At 34.7% G+C, this 22,715-nt stretch overlaps 3 protein-coding genes across 3 annotated transcripts; all 3 read right to left on the bottom strand.

The window, feature by feature from the left end:
- Positions 1 to 2,890: 2,890 nt before the first annotated feature.
- On the bottom strand, positions 2,891 to 4,112 carry LOC113694336 (BURP domain protein USPL1-like). Its single transcript, XM_027213262.2, has 2 exons — positions 3,965 to 4,112; positions 2,891 to 3,874 (listed from the first exon to the last, which is right to left on the bottom strand). The coding sequence occupies exons 1-2, from the start codon at positions 4,019 to 4,021 to the stop codon at positions 3,002 to 3,004; spliced, it is 930 nt and encodes a 309-aa protein (XP_027069063.1). The 5' UTR covers positions 4,022 to 4,112; the 3' UTR covers positions 2,891 to 3,001.
- Positions 4,113 to 7,497: 3,385 nt separating this feature from the next.
- On the bottom strand, positions 7,498 to 7,941 carry LOC113693093 (thylakoidal processing peptidase 1, chloroplastic-like). Its single transcript, XM_027211672.1, has one exon. It carries the CDS (start codon positions 7,939 to 7,941, stop codon positions 7,498 to 7,500), a length of 444 nt encoding a protein of 147 aa, XP_027067473.1.
- Positions 7,942 to 13,066: 5,125 nt separating this feature from the next.
- LOC140008656 (uncharacterized) lies at positions 13,067 to 22,528 on the bottom strand. Its single transcript, XM_072053494.1, has 5 exons — positions 22,255 to 22,528; positions 21,604 to 22,086; positions 20,329 to 20,848; positions 20,118 to 20,215; positions 13,067 to 13,395 (listed from the first exon to the last, which is right to left on the bottom strand). The coding sequence occupies exons 1-5, from the start codon at positions 22,526 to 22,528 to the stop codon at positions 13,067 to 13,069; spliced, it is 1,704 nt and encodes a 567-aa protein (XP_071909595.1).
- Between the last annotated feature and the right edge of the window lie 187 nt (positions 22,529 to 22,715).

Below are 22,715 nucleotides of genomic sequence, written 5' to 3'. Positions count from 1 at the left end.
ATTAGTAGGAGCAGGGGTTGATGGGGTCTCACAAGTTTTATTTCTCACAAGTTTGCTTTTAATGTAATTGAGTTGGAAAATAGTGTGACAAAAGTTGAAATATGATTTGATTGAGTTAAAAAATGGTGTAATAAAATATGAAATTCCTAAATACCCGAAATCAACTAGAAATACAACTTGGAAGACCTCGAATCGAGATCATGGGACCTCTTTAGAACTAAACATGTAAATCCAATCTAAAAAACAATTACTAAATTGCAAAGATTGAAATGCACAAGAAAGACATAACCTAAAAGAATCAAAATCCAATCAAAGAAACAATGGTGTAATAAAATATGAAATTGCTAACTTCCCGAAATCGAGTACAAATACAACATGTCAGGCCTCGAATCGAGATTAGGGGGCCTCTCCAGAACTAAACATGTAATCCAATCTAAAAAACAATTATTAAATTGCAAAGATTGAAATGCACAAGAAAGACATAGTCTAAAAGAATCAAAATCCAATCTAAGAAATAATTGTTAAATTACAAAGATTGAAATGCACAAGAAGACATAATCTGAAAGAATCAAAATCCAATCTAAGAAATAATTGTTAAATTACAACGATTGAAATGCACAAGTCTTTAATCTAAACCAGCTCATAGTCTCACAAAATATATAGTTAAAAACTCAATTTTCTTTATTTAAACCCAATATCTGAGCAGGTCCAGTAAATGTCTGTTCAACTCAATTGATTAATTCGGACTGAACCACCGGACCCTCGGTTCAATGTTTAGAATCGGTCAGTCCGTATAGTTTAAAAACGCTGTTATATGGTGATAGAAAATTGGCAGGCACGGTGGATAAGAAAACTCTCGTGAAACCAATGCGTTCGGATTTTCAGCTACATATCTTTATGAGACAAGATTCAGACAGCTAACGTATTTCACAGCTGCCATACATTTCTGAACCAATCTTTCATGGGAACAGTAAGGACGGTCCCATACATAGAATAAAAGATCCAATAATGAAGGATGGCTTGACAAATATGACAGCGCTGTAACTTGGTTAATCAATGGGATGGCACTATGGCAGGTGGACACTAATGTCAGAGCCTTACCTTTTTTCTTTTTTTTTTCGAAGATGATAAATCTAATCTATCCTACACTAAGGGGAAGGAGACGGGCCTAAGGAGACCCAGGGATAAGCCAGAGAGGACTGAACCACCACCGAATCAGACGGGTGCACAGCACACCCGTCTGAATTTTTTGAAGACAAGCCACAAAAATGTGGCATTTTTGGTGGGAGGCAACTCATAAACAAACTCCAAAGTGGAAAGCTGTTACCTTTGGGTTTCTTTTTTCCGGCTGAGGCTTGATGCGATCAAAAGATGAGGTCTTTATTCAAAATTCTCACATTTCTAAGCGAACAACTCAGGATACTTTTTCTGCATCTCCTATTCTGCCTCACAAGTCGCTTCTTCGACGTCATGATTTCTCCAAGCCAAAGGCCCAGTGGTTATGTCAGAGCCTTACCTGGTAATCGGAAATGATAGACACTGGCAACGGCAAGGAAGAAAGGAACGGCTGAACAAGTGGCGGTGGAATGTCCAATGAGCAGACAATGGTCGTCAAAGGTGTCAAAATAAGTGATTTAAACGAATTTAAATAGTTATAATTAATTTTTTTATTTTTTCACATGTTGTCTGATAAAAAATAATAGCATTTTATTATTATTACATTGATAATAAATTTAAATTTATTTGTTTAATACTTGAGTTTAAATGTATAATTATTTTAAATGGGTATAAATAAGTGATTCGAGTTAATCCACTGTCTACTAATTAAATGAGTTTAATTGGATACCCATTTAGACCTATTTAAAATTAGTGGGTGGATTTGAACGGGGGTTATTGGTGAGCGAGTTTGGGCGAATCAACATAATTGAGTTTGTGATTGACACTCTAATTATAGGATACCCCTCCAAAAGTATTTGAATAAGATCGGAATCCAAATCAAAGAGATGGACAGCCACAATTATGCGATCAAGAAGTCCAGCTACTACATAAGAAAAACTTTTGGGATTAGCTGTTGGGAATTTCGTCAATTTGGTCCCTAAACATTTTCACTTAAATCAATTTCGTCCTTGATGAAATATTTTAACAAATTTAGTCCTTGAATTAGTTTTTTACTTCAAATGTAGGACTTTTCACTACATTTTACTCAATTTGCGTGGACTAACGGGGGTATAATTGTCACACTGGTTTAATCTTTTGCAATTAACCGACGAAACAAATTAGATTGAATGTACTCGGTCAAGATTTCATCTTCTTCAGCCGTCCACCTCCCTCTCTTTATGCCCACTTTCTCACAGCAAGGGGCTCTTCCCATTATTCTTCAGGTTTCAGATCATGTACTAGGTCAAGATTTCATCTTGTTCAGCCGTCCACTTTCTAGAGATTAAAGACGGTCTGCAAAAGTTGTTCTGCATCTGCAAAAGTTGATCTCAATGAGATCAAAGACGGTCCAATGGATCCTAGACTTGAAATCGAAGAGTTATCTATAAAATTTTCTCAACGGCAAGGACGGAAGGTTTCTGCAGCTTTTCTAGATGGATGGATGCGGTTCTTTTGTCCTTGAATCATACAACAGGAGTGGTGTTTTCTTGGAACTATTCACTTCACACAGTACCTCCTCGAGTTTCTGATGATCAGAAGAAATCAAGACCATCTGAATTTGCAGGAAACTTAAAAGCTTTGGCTGAAAGATCTGAAAGATGTCAAAGTTGCAATCTTGAAGAAGAGTATATTATATGATGAAATCTTGTAACATACGTGTAAAATGAAGTATATAAAACTTTGATTGTCAAAAGTAGCGCTACTACTCCACGGAGTTTTATTCGAATACAGATAATCAAACATGAGGCACACGAATTTATTGATTTCTAGTATTACACATTCAGACAAGGCGACTTAAGCTAAACAACTAAAATGCTGAAAGCACTTGAGCTCTTGGATATTACTAGATTGAAGAAGTAGATGGAACCAATACAAAGTCCTCTGCCGGGAAGAAATGGCAAACAGGTGCAGTGCCCGGTTCGATACCAAGCACCCGGAAGGAAACGTGATCATGGCTCCATTGGGAGGTATCCATGTGACATCTTGCAGTAGCTTCAACCCTATCACCATTCTCTCCAGATAGAACAGTCCTGTATAAATTATTATCACCCGGCTGATAGTGGCAACCGAAAACTATGAAAGGATATGGCATGTTGTGACAGCCAACCATCTTTAGAGTTGAAATTCGTTTAGGAGCTTCTGTGATCGTATAGTTCTGTAATCTAGCAGCATTAGATTTTGCGAGGCGATGCGTTGATAAAACTTCAATATCGGTATTCAATCCCAAGATCTTTCGTGCAAAATCTACCAATGACTCGTAGGATGTGGCACAAGCCCTGGATTCTCCCTTCATAGGCTTAGTCTCGCAAGCTCGGAGTGTATGTTCCATCACTTGGGCCTGGTGAGATCCTTGAGGAAATGAAAAGTGTTGAAGAATCTGTGGGAGTTTTGCCAATGAAAAGGGGATAGCATCGGCTTGTTCTCTAGGCCAGAGATAAGGAGAGGACAAAGGACTAGGATCTCCGTCAGGGAAAAGGATACTCAATGTTTTGCCTAACTTGAGATCATCTAAAACGAAAAACACGGTTGCTCTTGGATCCATCTGATGCATCATGTGGGATGAGGAAAGAGAAGGATCGTGCATTGACTTCTTTTCATGGACGTGAGCAACATGATGTGTCTTATCATTTCGATGAGGATTATTAGCATCCATGCCCTGGAGCCTGATTGCATTAGTACCACTATCCTTGGCCTTGGGTATGATATCACAGGCTCCCTGTACAGGTTGTATAGTGTTGTAAGACAGCGAGAATTAAGTCCACAGCATATAAATCACAAAAAACAATTTATTGTCAAAGTAACTTACCAGGACAATCAACAGATGAAGGAGGAGAACACAAGAAACAAGTGCTTTGGAATCCATCAGTTGGTAGGTATTATTTCCCTTGCAAGTCCTCTTTTGAAGGTTTTCACAAGACAAGAAGCAAATAATACATATATATGGATACAATGAAGCGTGCTCGGGGAACTGATTCTTCTTTAACGTATTATAATTACAATTTCACCCCTTGAAAATTACATCTTGATTTTCTAATGTAATGTCGCAGCTTGGCCTATGTTTTTAAGATGAGTTTTTTTGGAAAACTAGTTTTTATATTTGGAATCTATAATAACAAACTCCAAAAATACTCCCAAAATCACTAAAAGTACACATCTCAAATATAGCTAACAAAAAAAAAAAAAAAAAAACTACCAGCCATTTCCTCTTCCATTCACTACCGATCACTACCACACGCTGCCACCACCACTTCCCTTTCTTCACCACCACCACCATTCCTTCCCCTTCCCTCCTTCCTCCTCCTTAATCCCCTTCTTTCTCCCTCCCCTCCCCCCGCAAGAAAGATAATTTTGCAACTGGTACACCTATGAGTCATTGCATCAATTCCACAGCCTCAATATGGATCAATCTTTTTTTTTAATATATATATAGACAATATGGAATTTATTCTTTTTGAGAAAAATGCACAAAAATTTCCTCTGATTTGCACGTTATTGAACCCCCTTCTCATTCAAAAATATCCAAAAGACTTTATTGGTTTAAACTGATAGGTAAGGTGGATGAAAACCATCTATATTGATATAGAGAAAAGTTTGAAATTCCCATACTACCTTTACTTTTAGGTAAAAAAAAAAAAGGTTAATTAAGGGGCTTAATTATAATTTCAAAAAAACTTATATTCTTTATTAAAGAAAAAAGTAAGTTGAAGGGTAGAATTACAATTTTGAAAATTTCTTTCCTTTAACCTGATCATCTTCATCGATCCCCTCAATCCTGTAACTCACAACAGGTGATTTCCACCGCAACTTAATTTTTTTTTTAAAAAAAAAATTCCATAACAACTGCTGCCTCCTTGACTTCCTTAGCAATCTTTTTCGTGACCACCATCTTCATTTCTGTTTGCCATCACTATATCCCAAAGAAGAAAGGAAAAAACCCAGATAAAAAAAAATATAGGTATTTGATTTTGTATGTGATTTTGGTTTGTTGTTTGGCCAATTTAGACGGGTTAGGACCCTTTCCGTCGAATCTCTTGATATTGATCCCTTTATTTATTTATATCTAAGTTACCGTAATTTTATAAAATCAGTTGATTATGTCATTACTTTTCTTTGGATCTCTAGATCAATATATTAAAAAATGATATTCTTTTGGGAATATTTTGGCATTCAATTTGCATGAAACATTTTGAATGTTGAAAATGGGCTAAAATTGGAAGAAAATTAGTAATGACTAATCAAATGACAAAACTTTGTTAATTTCATACAAAATTTTAAGTATAACTAATACAAGTTATGAAATATGTCATGAACGATATTAATTTTTGAAAATAATGTTTGAATTAAATTTATGGTGATGTAATGGAGACAACTTTTCTCCGATTCAATATAGAGGAGTCTAGTCCAATTTAGACACGAATCTAGTCAATGTACAACTTAAAGATGATTTCCTAGTCTAAAATTTTGAGGCGTTTGAGGGTCAAAGGAGGTAATGGAGGTTCTCAAATGAATGTCATTTTTGCCTTAAATTCATGTTTATCTATGCCTTACAGTGTTAAATTGGTACTACATAAATGTTCTATGACTTCCCAGGATTGTCCTTGTGTTTTTTTTTTTTTTGGATAAAAAATTTATTTCATTAACAAATTGTTAGAAATCATTTAGTATGATTTGATGTATAATACTGTCCTAATACCAAGTCAAACATGCACTGAAAATTATAGATATGCAATTTAATATATATAATAGATCTGAAAAATTATGAACAATTGAAAAATATAAGAAATTTTAAAATTATCTTCTAATAAGATAAACTGCAGCTCCTTTCTGTGCATGTTGCAATCACCATATATACTAATTAATAGTTTGAAGCTCCAATAATTATGATGAAATCTGTCTAAATAAATCCAAGATACAAAAAAAAATTTAGATATAATAATCAGATTTGAAATAAATTTAGTTCTAACAACAAAAAAAATATAAAATTTACATACGAATCCCTAGAAGAATAGAAAATTCTGACTAGCAACCCCTAAGAGAAATAGAAAACTCTCAATAAAAAAATTTAGAAGAGATTTTAATAGAAAAATAAAATGAAACAAAATTCTAGATAGGGAGTGATAAGGGTTTATTTTACGTATTTTTAAGTGCATTTTAGTAGTTAATTCTGGTTTCATTATTTAGTTTTATAACTAAAATAACTAGGGGTACGTTTGGATTGGTGTTTTTGAGCCTGTTTTTGAAAAACTGTTTTTCACATTCCAAATGCTACAGTAAATTGTATTTTAAAAACAACTTCAAAAACACCAATCCAAACAATATATCAAAAACAATTCCAAATATATTTCAATTATGCATATTTAATTTGTATATTTTAATAAGTATATTTCAATTTGTATATTTAATTATGTATTTTATATGTATATTTCAATTATATTTTAATATTTTTTAATTATATATTTTAATATGTATATTTCAATTATGTATTTTAATATGTATATTCAATTATGTATATTATATATATATATTATATTAATATAAATATATTTATTTCAATTATGTATAATATTATATATATTATGTCAATTGAAATAAATATTATATATTAATATAAATACATTTATTTATATATAAATTTATAAATATATTTATGCAATTTTGTTTTATAATATATATTAATATGTATATTTCAATTATGTATATTATATATAAATTATATTAATATTAATGTATATTATATATATTATACATTTCTAATATTATATATTTACATATACATATCATAAATATTTTATTTTATTTAAAATATATTTTTATATATTTATAATATATTTACATAAATATTATATGTTATATAAAATTTTCAACCCCAGCTAAGTATAAGTTTTGCACCACCAAATCCATCAAAAACCACCACAAGATAAGGCCTTTCTTCAAAGTTGAAAACTTCCAAAGGTGAGTGAAGATTTTGGAGATTTTGGAGCAAGATTTTGTAGTTGGAGAAGGAGTTTTTTTCTTCCTCTCTTTTGCAGCCTCAAGATTCAGCCAAGAAGAGAGAGAAGAAGGGAAGATGAAGACTTTGATGATGATTTAAAATGAAGAGAGAGAGAAGTGAAGAGAGGAAGATGAATGGCGTGAAGAGAAGGGAAGATGAAGAGAGAGAAGTGAATGGCGTGAGCTTGGGAAACAGTGAGCTAAGCAGAGAAGCCGTGGAAAAAAAAGGCAAAAGTCATCACATAAATAATCCAGTGGACTTCAATACAGACATAAATAAAGCAACCCAACATATTTTAAAAAAAAAATATCCCCTGAAAACTGAATTAGGGAAATAAGTAGCAAAAGTCATCCAAAATATACCTTCTCAGCAAGAATGCGGTCACCTACATCAAGAGTGGGGTACATAGAAGTCGAGGGAATTGATCTTGGCTCAGCTAAAGATGATCTGAACAGAATGCTAACGCTCAAAGCAGTAAAAGCAGCCTTAGCATTATCGGAACAGACATTTAACAGTTTCAACAACCAGCTGCTTCTAGAAAGCTTTAAATCCTCGGACATAGCCTCTGGTGAAGCAGCAGCCACTGCAGCAACAGTACTCTTCTCCACAACAGGCCCTTGCTTCCCGGTATTACTAGACTTATCCGCCGTAGCAGCAGTTCCCCCTTTATCTACCAAACTCCCCGCCTTCCCAATACTGGGTTGGTTACTGGGCAACCACTTAGACCCCTGTAAGAAGGGGATGATGGAAGCCGGCTTAACCGGTGAAATCCCAAAAACACCCGTAAACATGGTTCAAAGTCGCGGTCGCGGCCCGGAACGGTCCACATCGGTCTCGGCATATCGGTCACGGTCTCAGTGAGACGCAAATTTTAAAGCATTTAATATTCTAAAAACTGTTAATAATATAAAAAAAGTATGCTAAACAAAAATAATAACAAATAACAAAAGAAAATTTGTAAAATGTACTATTTTTATACATATTACACACGATAAGTACTTTTAATTATTTAAAACAATGGCATCACAAATAAAATCAAAATAATATAGACCACAATTTTAAAACTAATAATTGCAAAAGTAATATCAACCATTAACAATACAAACTAAAGATTTATTTATAGCATAAAGTTGGAATATTTTGATCAATCTCCTGCCAAAAATAAAAAGAAATCATATTAGATAAAAGGTAAATATGTAAAAAGATATACTAGTACTTTATATTTTCGTACATGTTAATACCAAGTAGAATGACGATGTGGTTCAAAATCATCCTGATTGGTCGATGAATGGTAAAACAGATGTGGAAGTGGCATAGGACCTTGAGTAGGTAGTGTAAACGAGTTATCTGGTGTATTTACTGGATGTGATGATTGACTAGATGTTCCATAATCATTGGACGGAAGAATTTCTGGATTGGAGATGATTTGTTGATGGTAGTATCCAAACCCTCGATAGTTAACACTATCGCTGGTACCATATGATGCAGTAGAATCATGACCATAAAATTCAATGTTATTGGAATCAAAAGAAGAACCATCATGAGACTTATCTAATTCTTTTTCATAGTATCCACTACCATGAATGCTAGTAGACCTTTCAACATGTCCAGGTCTGTCAAATGGCCGATATCCACTGTAATAGTCAGGAGTGATTCCATATGATTGGTCATAGCCATATCCCAATTGACTAGTACTACGGTTTTGATTAGATTCATGCTCATAAGTTGAGTATATACCCAAATTTTGCATCTGATCATTGACTCCTCTATATCTTTGTGACCCTGAATGGTGAGAGAAAGTATCCTTACTTGAAAATTGAGTTAAATCATTGAGGAATTGACGTTGTGCTTCTATACCAGGACAATAGCCATGATCAGTATCTTGAGTGGCATAATAATTATCTTGTCCTTGAGCCCATGACATACCTCCTGCTTGTTGGCTATCTCGATTGTAACCACTATGCCTGGAAGAATTGTTCCCTCCATCTCCATTGTCACCATTGTCATCATCATCATTACTGCTGTCACTTTTATTTGAAGATGACGGAACAATCTGCTTACTGGTTTGTTTAGTCTTACTTTTTTGTTTCCTACTTGAGGATGCAGCAAGACCTTTCTTATTTCTTTTGGTAATATATTGGGACAATGTATCACCAAAACCATCGTTGTCATGTTCTTGATATTCACTACTTTCTGATTCAGTTTGATGAATGCCCTTATCCAACCAATCCAGATTATCTTCAGGCAATGTGGGTTGTTCATTTTCTCTTATCCAATCATCCAATATATCATCTTGGTGAAAAATGTGATTCAAGTCAATTGGATTGTAGAAATCATCAGTATCTCTTTGATGCATCAAATTTTTCACCTTCAATCGCATATTGTAATGCACAAAAACTAATTTATGCAATTTTTTAACTGCCAAACGGTTGCGTAGTTTTGTATGAATTAATGACCATGTACTCCAATTTCGCTCACAACCAGAGGATGTGCAGGTTTGACTCAATATTTTCACTGCAATATTCCTTAAATTTGGCGCATCTTCACCGTAGTTAAGCCACCATTCAGCTAAACAAACAAAGTAATAATAACATTCATTTATTATTATTATTTTAATATTATAAAAATATTAACTTCATTTATATGATTTGGATGTTTATGTAAGTATGAATTAAGTTGAAACCTGGTAAAGATTTTGGTAATGCTCTTGCTGCAATAGCACTTCCAAAGCCTCCCTTTTTGTCTGCAAAAATTTTGATCTACAAAAATAATGTATACACAAGTGTTAAAATTTTAAAATTTGTTGATTAATATAAATAAATAAAATAATCAAAAGAATACCTCATTTATTGAATCAACTTGTGCATCTAAATTTGGCTCCAACTTTGCAATGACGTTCTTTAACCCTCTTCGAACTCCATCCAGATTAAACTCACAAGTTCCAGAATATTGAAGGATCGGGTTCAAAAAATATGCTAAATACAATAAAATAACAAAATTAGAAAATAAATAAATAAATAAATAAATATTACATATTTAAATTGGATGTAATATTTTAAATTACCTGCCGCATGTAAATCCCGATGAAGTTGATTGTACCATCTATTATCAATCACTTCCCAAATTGTTTTCCAAGATTTCACCGACTTTTGAATAGCCATTTTTGCTCTATCCATTGCCTCATAAATAATTGGCAATGTTGGCTTATTATCTTGATCAATAGTTTTTAAAACTTTGACCAGAGGCTCCATTATTGCACACACATTTCTAACTTTTTTCCAAAACTTCTCTGACAATATCAACTCAGCTACTTTAATAGCTTCTGCTTTTCTCTTGGTAGTGTTATTAAACTCTGCCCATTCATCTGAGGTGCACATTCTTTTCAGTTATGTACAATGCCGAAGAAGACTTTCCATAGAAATGAATTCAGTTGCAAATCTAGTGATACCTGGACGTAGCAGTTCCCTTTTTTTTGTATATGTCTTCATCAGATTCACTACTTTGTCACTGTTATATATGAAACTTGTTATCTTCTTCCCCTGAGCAATAGTTTCTTTTACATTATCCATTTTGCCAATATCCTCCAACATCAAATCTATACAATGCGCAGTGCAAGGTGACCAGAAAAGATTTTTTCTTTTTTTCATCAACAGTTGTCCAGCAGCTTTCATACTAGATTCACTATCTGTCACAACTTGCACAACATTTTTGTCCCCCACAACCTCTACTACCTCATCCATTAACTTGAAAATATATTCAGCAGTTTTCTTAATATTGGTACAATCAACTGAACTATGGTATATCATGTGCCTATCACAGTATACCATAAAATTTATTATTGGATGTTTTGTACGAGTGCTCCACCCATCACACATAAGTGTACAACCAAAAGTTGAAAATTTATCATAAATATCTCCAAGATATTTCTCAAGCTCTTCAAATTCTTCATCTAAATATTCATTTCCAATTTGATAAGCTGAAGGGCCTTTAATACCAGAACCAGCTTTGGCAATTTCATCAATCATCGATTGATAATAAGGATTGTCAGCTGCATGAAATGGTATTGCATTGAAATGAAAAAACTTTGAAACTGCCTTACCAACTCTTTTTATATTTTCCTTCGCAAACATTGATTTGACTGATTTTTGTTTCGAAGGAAACATATGTGAGTCAATTCCTCTGCTTGTCATTTCATCTGCTTGTCTGACACTGAAATTACGTAACAATCCTCTTTTATTTTCAGAAGTCGTTGGGTTTGAAGTGCCAACACCCATATTCCCTAAAATTCACAATATTTAACAAATAAAAAATGAATGACTAAATTGCAACTTTATGTAATTATATTTAATAAAATAGTATCAAATTTGTTATAATATTTTAGTTTACAAATCATACCTAACATAAACATAGAAGGTCGACTCCCAGATACCGAATGCCTTCGTTGTTCGTCTAAAAATTGCAAGTATTGGCTCTCTCTAATTGCTTGCTTCATTTGTTTTTTTTCCAACGCCATCCGACTTTCTTCATCAATTTCAAAAAAGACTTCGTCCTCCTCGTCGCCAACCATGTTGAAATTACCATGCATACTTTCTTGTTGGAAAGAATTCAATATTTCTTCTTTTTTCTGTTTTATTGTAGCTCTTTGAATCTTACCAATCTTTAGATGCATTTTCATTAAATCTCTAACTTCACTTGAGGCCCTTGGACAAGGCTCAACTTGTCCTATGACATGATCGACATGTTCTTTTAACCTTGTAATGCCACCATGCATTATTTTTCCACAATAATTGCATCTCACAATTTTTCTATTCCCTCCCACGGGTTTACCATGTTCCCAACCAATATCCTTGCTCGTCATTGTAACTATTACACATATCAATATAAATGGTTAATACATCACAAAATAATTAAAGATATATGAAAAAAAATACAACAAGCAGTTTCTAACATTTTATAATTATAATAATTTATTTCTATTATATTAGTAAGTTAAACATCTAATCTATAATGTAAACCTGCAACAATGATCATTTTTTCATTTATTATAAGAACTTCGGCATTTTGTTTGTTGATGGGATTAACTTAAACATATAATTTAGCTCTCCATCTTCCTATAGTTTTTAGTTCATGATCATGATCACCAGGATGATTATGTATTGTAGACACCAAATTTTTGACTTTATTTTTCATTATTAGTTTTATTGATATTTATTTTAGTTTGGTTTTACTAATCTCATTTTTAGACATTTTAGCATAAGAAAAAAAAAGGAAGGAAAAGGAAAAGTCAAAAATCAATCAAAGGACAAAAACAAGACACATGAACCTATTTTGAGGATGAGATCTTGACCTTTCATTTTAGGGTTAGTTTTTGGGGGAGGCATTAAAAAGGGGCAGGTCGGCTAAAAAGAAGAGGGGAGGAGCCGAAAACAGAGGATAAGGAAAGGAAGGCGGCTAAGTGGTCAAAAAGAAAAAAGACTAAAAAGAAAAAACGCAAGAGAGGTCTGGAGCTTTGGGGGTGGGAAGCCAAAAACAGAAGAAAATCTGGAAATTGGGCGGACGAAAAATAGGGGCGAGCTAGAAGAACCTAAAAGGGAAGAGACCGAGAGGGTGGAGGGCCACGAGGTTTGAGAGCCGAGTGAAAAGAAAATTGGCGGCGGCTAAGACTGGAGTGAGAGAGAACCGAGAGACGGACTGAGTGGGAGGAGTTGCGGCTGAGCAAGACAAAAATTGAGAGAAAAAGGGAATCGAGAGGGCGACGAACAAGAAAGGAGAAAACTGAGAGATTTTGGAGGTTCTGAACCATAAAACAACGGAGTGGCCCATCCAACCACCATCTCTCCATGGCGCCACCCCATTCTCCACCTCTGCCACCTCTGTGGCCACCATGACTTCCAGGGAAAGAGTTGGTTGCAGCTATCAAAGCTTCACAGAAATGGAAGGAAGCCCAATCCGCCTCCCAAAAGCCCCACGGTCCCTCTCCTCAATCTCCATAACGAAGCCACAAGCAGGCCATTCAGAAGAGCTTCGGGTCGGAAGCAAGAAGGGAAGGCCGCGACCGGAGCCGCCATTACCACCACCAGAATCCACCGTCCTCGCCTGCAGATCTTTGCGAAGCGAGAGCACTGTGAGCCCTCTCTTTGCCTTTGAATATCGTTTTTTTTTCTTTTCTTCGTCAAGCGCAGATGCTGAAATCCCAAACATGTCTCTTGTGAATTTTGGTGACTGCAATTTTCCTGCTGGATTGTCTACAATTTTTAATCGTACATGCTTTATGGTTTAATTGGACTAAAATCTGTTGTTGATTGAACAATTTTGGGGCTGATACGGTTTCAATTAAGTAAGAATTGGTTAATTTTCTTTTGCCCACCTATTGTTCGATAAAATGCCCAACCAAATATCATCTGTGAAAGGCGACTTGTTTGCGTTTGGCTTGAAGAAAAACGAGTATGAATTCAGGTAAAAAACGGAGTTTCGAGTGGCTCTAGCGTGCTTGTTCTGTGTACCATTTGTTGTTGTTTTCTCTTCTTATGTTTCTGGTTGTATGAATTCAAATTAATGTCGTGATCTTGTATGAGAAAAGTTTTGGGTGATTTTCATTTTTGATTGAGAAGGGCTAGAATTTTGGTATTGTTCTGGTTCTAAGAACGACAGAAATGGCGGATTGATGTCTGTGCTTTTGAGGGAGAAGACCGTTGGTCTAAAATGTCAATTTCAGTCCCTTTGTTTTCGCGTTGTTTTGCAATTTACTTGAGGGTTGCCGAACTTCATAATTTTACCCCCCAAACTGCTATAGTTCATTCAATTGAGTCCCTGCTTTTGTTGCATTTAAACCCCTCAAGCTGCCCTTTGTTCTGTTTTGGACAGAGAATTAGATAATTTAATCAATTTTGTCCCTTTAGGTGTTTTTCTTCTTTGATCCAAGTTGATGTGGTTTTTGGATAGTTTAATGTTGTGATTTGATGCATAATCAGAGGTTAGCCAGTTTTAGTTGGGTTTTTATTTTGTTGGGTTTTATTAAATAAAATTAGGTTTGGTCTGGATTTATTGTTTGGGTTTGATAAGTGGATTAATGACTTATTTTTCTGGGTTATTGGCATAGGCTAAGGGTTAAAGCTCATATATTTTGTGGTTGGATTTTGCCTGGGCTTCAGATAGGCTAGCCCGTTTGTTTTGCTTGGGTTTCGATTGGGCTAGGGGAGGTGTTGGCCCAAACAAACAAATAAAATGGCCCAATGGCCTGTTTTGCCAAGGAGCCTAATGACAAAATTTCATTCCAGCCTCCTGACTTTCGAGTGTTGTCACTATGGCCCTAACAACTTGTGTTTTCCTTCAATTGAGTCCCAGGTTTAATTGCAAATAGGTCCCTAAACTTTATTTTTCTTTTATTTTAGACCCCAGAACTTTGTTAATTTTTGCAATCAAGTCCTTTCCTCTTTTGACTTCTTAAATGTAGGTTGTTTATATGATTTAATTGATTCAATTTCACAATTCACTTTTATCTTTTTTGATTATTTGTTAATTAAAGTGATGCCTTGACCTTTTCTTTGTATTTTGGAGGGTAAATAAGTAATTTCACACCATTGGGGCTCCAAATTAAGGGAGGTACACCCTATCCCTTATTTCTTACTTTATTTGACCCTACGTGTCCTATGTGACTTTACGTGTTTAATTGCATGCCCCTTGGATGTTTATTTATTTATTTCATTTGCTTTATTGTCTTTAGCTTTGTATATCTATCATTTGAAAGGCACTTGAATGCCAAATTTGTAATAGTTAGGTATTTATTTTAATTATTATTTATTTCCCCTTTTTAGATTGTAGTAGGACTCCCCTAATGTAATAGATAGGGTTTTCTTTGCTTTATTTGCCCTATGTGACTTGCATGCTTACGTGCTACGTGTTACTTGCTTTCTTAGGGCCTGGCATCTAAATATGCATGCTTATATGTTATGTGAATTACGTGCTCACATGTCTACTTGCTTTAATTATGCACATTACTTATATATTTGTACGATGGATGCCAACGCGCGTCACCGTGGCTAGTCCAACGCTGGTCATGGTTTTTCCCCTCGAGCTCTCGCAAGTCCAATGCTTGTGAGAGAATTTTAGTGAATGGCTAGTCCAATGCTAGACCCATTAAACCTGTCCCTCTCGCTAGTGCATTTTTTGTATGTCTCACTACATTTCATGCATTTTTCTTAGTTTTCTAACATTTGACATGCCCCTCCAATCCTTTCCCCTTCATCTTAGGTTTTTGCATTCTCATGTTAGTTATAGGGTACATTTGCTTGAGAGTACCCCTTAAATATGGGATATAGATGAGTGTGGCTTTTCTAAGCCTTAGCACGCTTGTATTCCCTCTATCAAAGGGAAAATTAAAATCACAAAGTTAGGAGTCATTCCCGTACCCGACTTGATGCATTCCTTTAGGTTCATACACTCTCATTTTTATCATATCATTTCCTCACTTTCTTCATCCACATTCTCTCACTACTTATATTTTTTCTCAATCCACATGCCATGTTCACACATTTCTCTTCTTTCCCTATCACTTATTTATTTTTCTACCTCACAAATTGCACCCAATTGCACTTATGCATTTACTACTATTATACCATATTTTCATACACTTGCACACAAACACCTTTATTTTCTCAAATGGCACACATGCACTTTTCTCTTATTTGCACACATGCACTTTTCTTACATTTGCACACTTGCACTTACATTTGTATTTATTTTATTTTTGCATTTTTCTTGCATTTTCACACTTGCACTCATATTTGGGTCTTCATTTGCATTACCCGTGACATCTATGAGAGTTTTCCTTACTAGCCGTCACAACTCATGTGATTGGAACCAAAAAGCCTCATAAGAGACATTTTAGATTTAGGATTGCATTTTTCTTTTTTCGCATCCATTAGTCATATCCAACATGCAACACATACTTTGGGTAGAAGAATTAGGAAAAGAAGGGCTAAGTCACGCAACTAGCTTTGGCAAGGGTAAGGGAGTGCCTTAGACTTTGCCTTTGTCTTCTCCCTTATCAAATGTGACCCCTGATCCCTTTCTTTGGTTACGTAGACCTAAAAATTCTTTACAGAGGGTTTGTTTACTTTTCTTTTCCAAAAAATCACTTTTTGGGTGACTTGGTACACCCTAACTCTATACCAAGTGGCAACTCCTTTTCTATCTAAAACCATTTGTTTGGCCAAACCGTCGCATTTCACAATCCCACGGCCTTTTATTTTCACTTTCACACACGTTCACATACATATCCTACACACTACTTTCACACCATCGAAAAGTGGGGCGCGACAGTTTGGCGACTCCACTGGGGACCTCCTAAGTGGGTCCAAACATTTGATTTAGCCATTCTTTTTCGTTTTCTACCCCTGTTATGCGTAGCATTTGGATATTATGGTTGTATTTTCCATTTTTAGGACCTTTTGCCTCGCGCGCGTATCAAACTACTCCCTCACTCACGTATGTATGATTGGTTGTTTGGATGTATGTTTTACTTGTTTTATCTCGCACTTTGCATTGCATTTGGGGGGGTGTGTCGCCTTTAGAGCCTCGCGTTGGGTCTCAATCCTTTCCCTCAAAATAGGGAACACTTCATACGTGCACGTTTATTTACTGTTAATCCATTTTATTTTATTTTCGTGGGCTCTTTCCCACACCGCCTTGTAGGACTAGGAATGGTTTCTCTAAATATGTGGATGGTGTGCTCTGCGCCCATAGCAATACCTAGGGGATCGTTCGAGCCACCGACCGAGGGTTTTGGGATTGATGACCCATTCCCTTAGGTCTGAAGGCTTGGGGACCTTTTTAAGCCTTATCGAGTCTAGTTGCATTAGTGAGCCCCAGTCTCATGCATCCATATTAGAATTTTTCTAGGTTAGAGTCAACCTCACCCTTTTTAAGCACATTAGGCACGAGGGAAGGGGTTCCACCCCTTTTATTTGCTTTTATTGTATTTCTTTTCTTAATTGCTCCCAATATGTTATGTGTACTATCAATTGCACTAACCATTTCATTGTTTTCTTGGCTTGCATTCATGTGCCTTAGCAATAAGAGGCCTCTTTGGCACTCTTTTAGTGACTTACCTGCTAGATAAATCACATGTTTAAATTTCAGTCATTACACTTAATTTTCAATAAGTACATTTCATTTTTAGACCCTTTTCCCCCGATGCATTATTTATGTCCTTTAGGCCATATTTGTTACATATTTACATCGCTTTAATAAATGGCATCATACATAAACCCTAGAAGGGAATGCCATTTAGGGGATCCCGTGCTAGGATTAAACCGCCCTGTGTCTCGGATATATAATCCAATGAGACGTGCACGTTTATATTTTTGTATTATCTGAAGGGGTAGTGCATAAGGTAAGGTAGGACCCGATCTTTTCGAAGACGGCAAAGCAATTTTTACGCATTGGAATATGAGCATCTAACAATCATCTGTTGGTCATTTTTAACATAGTTGGCAAAAATCCCTTGCTTAAAGGACATTGACTTAAAGAAATTTACAAATGATTCCTCATTCTTGAGACGATAAATGTATTGAGGCCAAATTTTGATTTTTAAGAGGCTCATAGACTAATGCATCACAATGAATTTTTGAAAATTACCAATGGGTGGACAATTCAACCCATTTTTGAATAAACCATAAATTTTATTCAATTCATTTGACTAATTTACCCTTTGGGTGATTTGGTCGATTTTTGAATAAATTATTAATTTCATTCAATTCATTTGACCAATTTACCTTTTTTAGGGTGATCTAGTCGATTTTTGAACAAATAATCAAATTTCATTCAATGCATTTGACCACTTTACCCTTTTTAGGGTGATCTTGTCAATTTTGAATAAATCATCCGATACATTTGATCAGTTTACCTATTTTTAGGACAATTCGGTCGATTTTGAATAAATCATCATTTCGCTTAATCAATTGATTTTATTCATTTGATTAGTTTAATTCATTTTTAGGGTTATCCATTCAATTTTCAATAAATTTTCAAATTTCATTCAATGAATTTGACCATTTTACCACTTTTGGCACATTATGCGTCGACCAAAGCAAGTAATCCATTCGGACTTTGTTCTCATTTTTTTTTTAAGATAAATGTCTCTTCTCACTCCAATTAGCCAATTTTTCAAATCATTTTTTCACTCAATCAGTTGATCGGATTCATCAGGTATGGTATGGTGCCTACCCTAGAGGATTGCATTTTCATGCTAGACGTACCCTTGACATAAAAAGGGCTCCCCCATAGGACATGCATACCGATTTTATAGTCTTGCTTACTAACTCAAGGTGTTTTTCTTTTGTTTTTCCCCTTCCCCTGCATTCATAAAAATGTTTCAATGAGGTGAAAATATTTTCCATATCTGATAACAATTTTGATCCGATAAAGTTTAAAAAGTATTACTTGATTCTTGGGCAGATCTTACAATGTAAAGCATCTATTTGGGAAGCGTTAAGCTAAAGCATCTAAGAAACTTCATAATTGTTAGTCAAAGAATGTTTTGTTTGTTAATACATTTTTATTCCAAAAGAAAAGGAGACAAAAAGTTTATATGTGGAGTTTTTAGAAGTTTTCTCATTTGTATTGTAATTGAACAAGAAATTTTGTTTCAAACTTTTTCAGCAATAAAGTTTTTGGATAAATATTGTATTCATGTACATTTCATTCTTTTGCTCATCGGAAATTTCATGATGAATTTTTGGAAAATAAAGCTAAATCGAGATTTCCTCAACCTCCAACCTGAAATTTCACGAGTGTATGCTTTCTAAAATCCTTACGTACACTCAATTGGTGATCCGAGCTATACAATAAGAGTGCTCAGAGTTTAAAAGAAAAAAAAAAAGAAAAAGGGTGAGCGGTCATTCAAAAGGTCCAATGAGATACCTTTTCTCCTTCACTTAACCCCAAAATAAAATCAGTCACATTGATTGATAAATTACAAATTGGGGCAATCTTTGCTTGAAAATGACCGCTGTGTCTAAATAGATTCAACTCACATCTCAGTGAAAGCAAAAATGTGCATTATTCTTCTTTGTTTTGAAAATTCGGAATGATACTCCAAGCGTTCGTTTCTCTATCCATACAGATTTTATCATTTGGTCTCCCATTTGAGCTTTTGAAAAAATAATTTCGTCTGCTAAGAAATCGAGTAAATCATCACACAAATGACACAAATTGATAGTTAATTCAGCTTCCATGGTTGAATGATTTATCACCGTTTGCTTCTTTGAAACCCATGAGATAACTCTACCACCAAGCATAAAAATCCAACCACTAGTCGATTTTTGCTCACTAATACTAGTAATCCAACTAGCATCTGAAAATCCCTCAAGAACACTAGGAAAATTATTATAAAATAGTCCAAGATCTTTGGTTCTTTTAAGATAACCAAGCACTCTACAAATAGCTTTCCAATGATATTTACTTCGATTTTTAATGTATCTAGATAGTCTACAAATCGAGTATGAAATATCCGGCCTAATGCAACTCATTGCATACATAAGACTACCAATAACACTAGCATATTCTAGTTGAGCTATTGGTTTACCGGTATTCTCATACAGCTTAAGTTAGGATCAAAAGGGGTGCCAACTTCTTTCACACTTAAATCCCCCACTATGTGTTTTAACTTTAATCCCCAAGATAGTATCTACTTCAACAAGATCTTTCATCTTGAACTTAGAAGACAAATACTTCTTAGTTTCTACTACACCTTTAAGTGTGGCATTAACAATTAGCATGTCATCCACATACAAACAAATAATCACACTATACTCACTATTGGATTTAGAATAAATGCACTTATCAGCATTATTGTACCTAAATCCACTAGAGAGTAAAACAGATTCGAATTTCTTATGCCATTGTTTTGGAGCTTGTTTCAAGCTATATAAAAATTTCACTAGTTTACACACCTTATGTTCATTACCTAGGAGTACAAAACCTTCGGGTTGTTCCATGTATACCTCCTCATTCAAATCACCATTTAAGAAAGCTATTTTAACATCCATTTGAAGCATATGAAGGCTAAAAACAGATATTAAAGCTAGTAGTACTCTAACAGAGGTTATCCTAGCCACAGGTGCATATGTGTCAAAATAGTCTATTCCTTCCTTTTGTTATAGCCTTTAGCTACTAACCTAGCCTTGTAAGTAAGAATAGTTCCATTAGTGGCATATTTCTTGCAAAATACCCACTTACAATCAATATTTTTAGAATCTTGAGGCAAGTCCACAAGAACCCAAGTATTGTTAGACAATATTGAGTCCATTTCATCAATCACTGCCTCTTTCCAAAATACAGCATCTCTCGATTTCGTAGCTTCATCATATGTCTTAGGATCATCCTCTACACTTAACAAAATTGGAGTTTTATTTAGTAGAGAATCTCTATTTCCTTCTACTAGAAAAACAATAGCTTGAAGAGACACAAAGTCGGGGGGCAATTGTTTTTCTTTTCTTTGTCTTTGACTCCTCCTAGGTTCACTAGGAGTATCAATTTCTCTTCTTTTTGTACCACTAGAAGAGGCTGCATTTGGAGATGATGGATCTATATTAACTGTTGAGTCTCTAAGAAACTTATCTTCAAAAAACTCAACATCCCTTGACTCAACTTTTATATTTGAACCAAGATCAAGTAATCTATAGGCTTTCGAATTTTCTGCATAACCAACGAACACACTTTTAAGGGCTCTAGGTCCCAATTTAGTTATTTTATTATCAGTGACCCTATAGTAGGCTATGCAACCCCAAATCCTTAAATAAGACAGATTTGATTTTCTATTTTTCTACACTTCATAGGGAGAAATTCTAGTTTTTAAGGAAGGAATTCTATTATGAACATGACATGCAATTAACAAAGCTTCACCCCCACAAATTATTTGGCAACCCTGAACTCACAAGCATGGAATTAACCATATCTTCAAGAGTTCGATTTTTCCTTTCAGCCAAACCATTTTGTTGTGGTATGTATGGTGCATTGGTTTGGTGTACAATTCCACTTTCTTCACAAAATTTTGAGAATTCACTAGGGAAGTGCTCAACCTCTCTATCACTTCTCAAAATTTTAATTTTCTTATTCAATTAATTTTCTACTAAAGCCTTGTATGTTTTAAACATACCAAATATTTATTCTTTGTGTTTCATAAGATACACATACACAAACCTAGAACAATCATCTGTGAATGTGACAAAGTATCTATTTCCTCCTCTAGTTAGAAAACCATTGAATGTGAGACACATCAGAATGCACAAGATCAAGCATTTGTGTTTGTCGTTCAACTTTTAGAAAAGACAACCTTGTAATCTTGGCTTGAACACAAGTTTCACATTTCTTATTTTCAAGGTCATTATATGAAATTAGGCCATCTTTAGACATAAATTTCAGCACTTTATGATTCACATGTCCTAACCTACCATGCCACAAAAAATAAGAACAAGTAGAAGAAGTAGAAGCCAAAGAGTAAACCGAAATATCATTCACTTTATTAATACTCAACTTGAACATTCCATTACAAGAATAGCCATTCCCTATAAATACACCATTCTTTGACAAAATTACATTATTTGACTCTAGTACAGCCTTCAATCCTTTCTTGTTAAGAATGTCTGCAGACACTAAATTCTTAACAACATCGGGAACATGAAGTACATTGGTAAGGACCAACTTTTTACCGGATGCGAATTGAAGATGCACATCCCCTTTGCCATGAACCTTGGCTCTCACTATATTTGTCATGACAACTTTATGACCCTCAAGAAGTTCAAAACTCTTGAACTGATTCTTATCATTGCAAACATGAATTGCAGCACCAGAATCATACCACCAATCCTTTGAAGGTGTAGGTGTCGTCATATGAAGTTCAGTCACCGTACCAAAAGTCATCATTACTACAATTTCTGCACACTCATCAACAAGATTAGCACTTGGAGCAACATTTTTCTTTTGTTTTTTGTTGAGTTTGCACTCGGCCTTATAATGGCCTTTCTTACCACAATTGTAACAAATTCTTTTTTTTTTCTTATTGTCTTTTGAATTAGTATTCTAATGCCTCTTTCTCTTACTACCAGAATTCATTTTCTCTTCAACCATATTAGTCTTAGGAGCATTGTCAATTTCTAGTTTTTGAAATATTCTAGCCCCTTCTTCAATTCTAAGATATTTCAAAACACTAGATAAAGTTAAAGTTTCAGAAGTGTGAAGCAACTTCTTTTGGTAATATTTATTCCATAATGGTGGCAACTTAGCAATTATTGCACCAACTTGGAAAGATTCAGACTCTTCAACACCATAATCTTTAAGTTTAGAAACTATCACTTGAAGATTATGAATTTGGTCCATAAGAGAAAAAGAATCAACCAACTTAAACTCAAAATATTTCTTAATGAAAAACTTATCCGTGCCTTGCTTTTGGGTTGTATACTCTCGCTCAATTGCAACCTAGATTTCCCTTGGATTTCGTACTCCTTGGAACATATCGTAGTAACTATCCGAGAGGGTGTTAAGAATGTGGCCTCGGCAAATAATC

The sequence above is a fragment of the Coffea arabica genome, chromosome 6c (genome assembly GCF_036785885.1).
Source record: "Coffea arabica cultivar ET-39 chromosome 6c, Coffea Arabica ET-39 HiFi, whole genome shotgun sequence".
Classification (NCBI taxonomy): Eukaryota; Viridiplantae; Streptophyta; class Magnoliopsida; order Gentianales; family Rubiaceae; genus Coffea; species Coffea arabica.
The sequence above is the reverse complement of the archived record's forward strand: the minus strand, read 5'-3'. Positions and strand labels throughout refer to the sequence as shown.

Bases quoted from the DNA above. Each gene is read 5' to 3' on its own strand.
- LOC140008656 (XM_072053494.1), bottom strand. From the start codon at position 22,528: ATGGACCAAATTCATAATCTTCAAGTGATAGTTTCTAAACTTAAAGAT. The intron at 22,087-22,254 runs GTAGTAAGAGAA...ATGAGTGTGCAG, and splicing joins TGAAGAGAAAATGAATTCTG to AAATTGTAGTAATGATGACT. The intron at 20,849-21,603 runs GTAGGTTAGGAC...TTGGTTATGCAG, and splicing joins TTCTTATTTTTTGTGGCATG to AAAATTCGAAAGCCTATAGA.
- LOC113694336 (XM_027213262.2), bottom strand. From the start codon at position 4,021: ATGGATTCCAAAGCACTTGTTTCTTGTGTTCTCCTCCTTCATCTGTTG. The intron at 3,875-3,964 runs GTAAGTTACTTT...CAACCTGTACAG, and splicing joins TTCATCTGTTGATTGTCCTG to GGAGCCTGTGATATCATACC.
- LOC113693093 (XM_027211672.1), bottom strand. From the start codon at position 7,941: ATGTTTACGGGTGTTTTTGGGATTTCACCGGTTAAGCCGGCTTCCATC.